Source organism: Diabrotica undecimpunctata, chromosome 5 (assembly GCF_040954645.1).
Source record: "Diabrotica undecimpunctata isolate CICGRU chromosome 5, icDiaUnde3, whole genome shotgun sequence".
Lineage (NCBI taxonomy): Eukaryota > Metazoa > Arthropoda > Insecta > Coleoptera > Chrysomelidae > Diabrotica > Diabrotica undecimpunctata.
Window position 1 is genome coordinate 141,488,180 of NC_092807.1, and position 6,810 is coordinate 141,494,989.

The 6,810-nt window shown below is 29.8% G+C and overlaps 1 protein-coding gene across 2 annotated transcripts in view; it reads right to left on the reverse strand.

Annotated features, from left to right (window-relative positions):
- Positions 1-6,810, reverse strand: part of ninaB (neither inactivation nor afterpotential B) — a 67,852-nt gene that overhangs the window by 56,305 nt on the left and 4,737 nt on the right. For both annotated transcript variants that reach the window (XM_072532873.1, XM_072532872.1), the window contains exon 2: positions 2,700-2,802. In XM_072532873.1, the coding sequence (XP_072388974.1) occupies positions 2,700-2,802 (103 nt within the window). The remainder of the gene's footprint in view (positions 1-2,699; positions 2,803-6,810) is intronic.

Here is a 6,810-nt window from a genome sequence, read left to right on the forward strand (position 1 = left end):
AATTGCGTGGAGCCTGGACGTATAAATATACGTCCATGGCGTGGAGAGTTTTGTGAAGTACCATTAGAAGCGAGGTACCACAAACCCACCCGCAAACCCACTCATGCACACGCCTGTCACACGTAGAAAGATTTGTCATCAGCGTACAGTTTTCGTGGGTCGTGGTGTGCGTATTCCACTCCCACTACTCTCTGTTGTTTACTTTTACTTGTTTTTGTTTCTGAGATGGACATTAGACAAGGTTTTTGAGCATTACATCCTCTCCCTTTTATATCATCTTCGATTATACCATAGACCTCCCAGAACTGGCTTCGATTGAGGCGAAAATATTCCTTGAAAACGTCTGGAACTTCTTTTGGATAACTTAAACTCTCCACGGCTTTCTCTTTTTTTAAATACTGATTTTTCTTCCGTTTTTTCCTTTTTTAATTATAACGTCTTCATCTTCCGGTTCAGAGTCCAATAAACTGATTAACAAATGCTTCTCGATTGAAGTCATTTTAGCAACTGACCACGTCGACACTGTCGACAGCCCACGGATGGGTTTAATATGCGCTGCGCTATACTATAATTCCACTAATTGGAAGAGTGATTTCATCGTTTGAAAGCAGAGAAGTGGGGAAAGACGTATGAAAATCCAGTGGCGTACACTCACTTTTATTTCAACGTTAATTATATTATATTTTTTAAATATTATTTGTTAGAAATAGGCCACAATATAAATTTATTTATAGGTTTTACTGACGTTTCGATCTCTATATCCAAAGACCGTTTTCAAAGATATACACGATAGTTACATTTATTTTATTTGTTTATTATTATATATTTATATAATATTATTTATATAATCTTTATATTATTTATTTTATTTTTTTTTTCTAACTTTAAAAACAGTCTCTGAAATAGAGATCGAAACGTCAGTAAATTAACCATGTAAATAGATATATTGTGGCTTATTTTCAAAATTCTCCCTAAAAATACAGAATTCCACAAGCAAAAAGCTATAAAATATATATATATATATATATATATATATATATATATATATATATATATATATATATATCATTTATATATTTGAAAACGGTCTCTTTATAGAGATTGAAACTTCAGTAAATTAAACATTTGAATATATTTTGTGACTTATTCCCTACATTCCCCTAAAAATACATAATGCCAGACTCATACTGAAGCAAACCATCATCAAGAAACCCTGTATCACTTCCTATATGGATAATGATTAAACGTCGTCTCTTTCCTGATGGAGCTTTTAATCCTGTAAAGCAGCCTTCTATAAATGCTTCGCGTTTACCTTTGACATTTAAATCTTGCCAATCTTTTCCAACTGTATGACCTTCGTTAATCCAGGTTTCATCCAAATAATATGTTTCCGTTCAATGCTGCAAAGTGTGCGTATTTCTTTAAAATATTTTCTTCTCCACACAATAATTTCTTCTTTTTTTTTTTTCAATAACACACTTTTTCTGTTTTTACATATCGAAAGTTTATTTCGCGCATAGTTCTGAATAATACTCTACGAGATATCTTGGGTAAAAAGTAATTGTTTTCGAGCCCTTGAGACATTTTTTCTGTGTTGGAATTTTACTCCGAAAATAAAATGTCTTGTCTCGTCATCCAAAACAATGTTTTTTCTACCTCTAGTTTTACGTTTTACTTGCTTTTTATTTTCCGATGTATTTTTAGGCACATGATAAATACAGCTAATGGATACTTTTGTTAAACTGCTACAAATATCGACCGCTTGGCCTAATATTTGATACCATTTTTCTGCATCATGCAATTCAATTTCTTCATATCGTATCACTACCTTCTCTTCTGACGTTAACATTTTTCTGTCTTCTCTTGGAACAACTCGGTTGTTCGTCCATTATATTTTAATAATCACAGAATATAATTAAAAATTGACTATAAAACGACAAACTCCAATAACACTAGGATTATCACCACAAACTTCAACCGCAAAAAATATAATCACAAAAGGCAACAGAAGCACTCCCGCCAGCACCACCTATGTAAATGAACGTTTCTTGCTTCGGTAGGTGCGGTGGTATTACCGCTACGATGCTTTACAAATTCCCAAGTTGCCAAGTTTTTGAAAGGGAATGGGAATGAAATGGAAATGTAACATATCAATTTTTATTTTATAAACTTAAATATGTAACAAAACTAAACATGTAAATAAAATTTATTTCAATACAATTTTGTGCTCAATTTTTACTATTGAAAAAACTCATTTTTTTGAAATTTTTATGTCGGTAATAATCGCTGCGTCGAAGAATTCAGGTTTGTATGACCATAACTGCTACTTGTGAACAAGAATCGGCTACACTGTACGGCATCTTGTGGTTACGTCTGCTATAGAGAAGCACAAATAAATGTACTAATTATATGTACATTCTATGATTTCTGATGAAAAAACACAAATTAAACGGGTAGTTTTCGGGGGCCGCTGAGTACATTTAAATTTAAGGACATTCGCCGTTTAAACGATGAAATCACTCTTCCAAATAGTGGAATTTTACTATATAAAAATAAATGAACGGGTCGCCCGTGGCCTCGGCGTGTGTTGGGCCTCGATTGGGTTGAATATGCGCCAGGCCTAAGCCACGCCTGAAACGCCTGCTTCTACAATTTTATTACTCCGTGGTGATTGCGAAAACACTATAAATAAAACTTACCAGTAACATTTCCTTTTATTGGATTTGTAATTTCTTCTTCGCATGATCTCATCCAAACTGTGCAATCGCAGTTAGGATACAATCGTTCTGATTTGTCTTTAGACTGAAACAAGTGTAATATATAAACAAGTCATTTATCAGTAGATTATAAACAACTAAGTTTTTTCATTTTTTCCTTCAGGGGAACGTTAAAAGAAAAATAAAAACATCATAAAGCTCAGGACACGACGGTATAATTGCAGAGAACAGTAACGATCTCTATATTAATGTTGTCTCGGGGAGAAAGAATTTCTTTCTCCCTGACTTTCTGACAACATATGAACTACCCTTTAATAAAATTGTCCCAAAAACATGTCTCAAAGATACCATTAACACAAGTTTAGTCTTCCCTATTAATATGTCTAAATGTTTAAAAAATTTCTAAACAAAAGAACCGTCAGTCAGAACAAATTCCGATACGAAAGACGGGTGCATTCAAAGACATACAAAAAATAAATGATAACTAAGCAGCATTGCAGACCAGTTTGAGATGCGTAGACAATCAAAATAATAATGACATAATGTGGGAAATAATGAAAAATTCAATTACTCATGATATACAAACTACTGTGAGGAAAAAGAAAAAAGACTAAAAAAAAAGACTAGAAAGAAAAAGTTTGATGACGCATGCGATAGTGTCGATAACATTAAGGAACCAAGCTTGAAAATGATGGGTGCAGCATCCCAATGCAGGGATATATATATATATATATATATATATATATATATATATATATATATATATATATATATATATATATATATATATATATATATATAAATATATATATAAAAATTCAGGGTTTACTATTTTGCTCGGGAATAAGCCACAATTTTACTTTAAAAATAAGTTTATTTGAAGTTTCGAATAAACAACATTTTTAAATAAATTATCGAATATTAAATTTAAATTAAATAATATATATATATATATATATATATATATATATATATATATACATATATATATATATATATATATATATATATATAAATATATAACTGTTTTGGATGGGTTGGAGTCAATAATAGGGCTATTGGTTAACTATTTTTTTATTCTCGAGCTTTCAATTGTGTTTACAATTATTATCAAGAGCTAAAAAAGACAAAATACTTACAAGGTTGAACTAATAAATAAATTTATGACATTGAGGCTATTTGTAATTGGTTGCTATTTGAACTTATTTATAAATTCAATTATTCTTATATTAAAAAAAATGTTTTCAAAATTATAAAAATTTTTCAGAGAAACATTTATTAGATAAAAAAAACATTTTTGTATTAAATATTTTGAACATGTAAGCAGTGATTTTTACTTACCAAACTAATTTTTATTTGGTAAGTTAACAAAAATTGTTTTTGTTTTTTCTTTTTAGTTCAACCTTGTAAGTATTTTGTCTTTTTTAGCTCTTGATAATAATTGTAAACACAATTGAAAGCTCGAGAATAAAAAAATAGTTAAAGCCCTATTATTGACTCCAACCCATCCAAAACAGTTATATATTTGTTCCAAACGAGTCACAAGTACTTCTTTTTTCTTATATATATATATACATATATATATATATATATATATATATATATATATATATATATATATATATATATATATATATATATATATATATATATAAAGTAAACGTTAAATAGTGGGTTTGCAGCAATAAAAAATGAAAAGTGTACTCTTTTAAATTTTTATTCCAAGCTTTCGGACATTGGTTATGTCCTTCATCAGGGAGCTACAAATGTGATTAATAAATTGTTGGTGTTGGTATAATTAATTAAAAATTGTTTCTACTTACAAACTTAACGAGGTTGTATCAACGAAGATGTGTTATAATGTTGATAAAATTTATCATAGTCTCTCATCTTTTTTAATATATAAAAACAATTTTTATATTTAAAAATTTAAAAAAATTACTGTAAATACAAAAACACTTAATTATTCTATATTATAATTATATATAATTAGAATAATTAAGTGTTTTTGTATTTACAGTAATTTTTTTAATTTTTTTAAAAATTTTTAAACATAAAAATTGTTTTTATATATTAAAAAAGATGAGAGACTATGATAAATTTTATCAACATTATAACACATCTTCGTTGATACAACCTCGTTAAGTTTGTAAGTAGAAACAATTTTTAATTAATTATACCAACACCAACAATTTATTAATCACATTTGTAGCTCCCTGATGAAGGACATAACCAATGTCCGAAAGCTTGGAATAAAAATTTAAAAGAGTACACTTTTCATTTTTTATTGCTGCAAACCCACTATTTAACGTTTACTTCCTTACGTTGTCAGCAAATACTTTTGGTTCATTATATATATATATATATATATATATATATATATATATATATATATATATATATATATATATATATATATATATATATATATATAAGAAAGTTTTGGCATAAAAAGATTATTTACAAAAATGTGCCATTAGATAAGACTTTAAAAATAATCAAAACAAAATTAGAATACATTGACATCTAGAACAAGATTAAATGTATCAGCTATAATGTAGTTATTGACATTATGTACTGATAATACATATTTTCAACTAATTAATGAATTTTATAAACAAAATTTTGGTTAAGGATCGGGTCTGCTTTATTTTCATTATTTTTATTATTGCGCATATATGTATGGAAAATCACGGAACAAATATTATTTCTAAACAAAATTTAAAATCACAACATCGATATTAAAAAGGGAATCATTTTTATACGATAGAGCCAAAATTACTTGCTAGAAACATTCGTTAACATCTTCACTTCTTCTTCACTGCCTTTACAACTTGGGGTGAGTCTTCGCTCCATCCTCTACGATCTTGCGCTTTTATTTTCAATTGTTGTACCCCAATTGCTACTGCCTACTGATCTTCTACCATCTGGTCTTTCAAAAAACACTGTCTTTAACACTCTGTCATCCTCTGATCGTACCACGTGACCCATCTTATTCGGTTTGCTTGATATGTCTAACTATGTTTTCAGTTCCATACAGAGTCACCAATTCAGCATTGCGGCGTCTTCTCCAATTCCCTGTGAATGCATCTCTTTGAGGGCCAAATATTATTCTGAGAACCTTTCTTTCAAATACTAGAAGCTTATTGATTTCCCGCTGGTTGAGAGTCCATGTTTCACTGCCATATGTAATAATTGGGCGAATAATCGACTTGTACAGTGTTAAATTTAGATGTTCTTTTTAGCAGCTTCGATCTTAATAATGTTGAAAGAGAGTGTAATGCTCTATTTCCCGTAGCTATCCTTGTTGAGACCTCTTTTTCTATGTGGTTGTCGCTGTGATTATCACCCCCAGGTATTTAAACTCCTTTACTACTTTGAAGTTGTGATCATTAATACTGACGTTCTGCCTAACTCTTGGTCTTGGATGGTTACTACCATGTATTTCGTCTTTTCTTCATTTATTCGGAGACCCAGACTACCTGTTTCCTCCTCGAGCTGTGAAAACACCTCTCTTACGTCTCTTGTAGAATGCGTGACTGCATCTATATCATCAGCAAAGGCCAGCAACAGTTTTGATCCTTGATCAGCAAATCCTCCTGTCAGCTCAGACGATATTTTACTTATTATATTAAGCATATTGCATATTAAGCAAAATTGAACAGCAACGGTGACAAGGGGTCCCCCTGCCTAAGTCCTGAATTTATACCAAATTGCATCGATGTTCTGCTTCCTATATTTACTTCGCATATTAGTCTGTCACGCACATTTGCGTTATTTCAACTAATTTTCTTGGTATTCCCATTTCTAATATTGCTATCCACAATTTGCTTCTGTTTATGGAATCATATACTTGCTGGAAATCTATGAAAATTTGGTGCACATCGCGGTTGAATTCCCAGTTTTTCTCTAATATTTGTCGGATGGTAAATAACATCTCTTTGTTAAATTGTTACAACAATTTGACAATTTAAAATGTAACAATTTGTTAAAATCTCTTTTATTAAAAAATGATTATCGTTTGTCGTTTATAAATAATTAAATTTCAAAAATAGACGTAATGGGACAGAATAAGTGAAACCAGGATCCTATA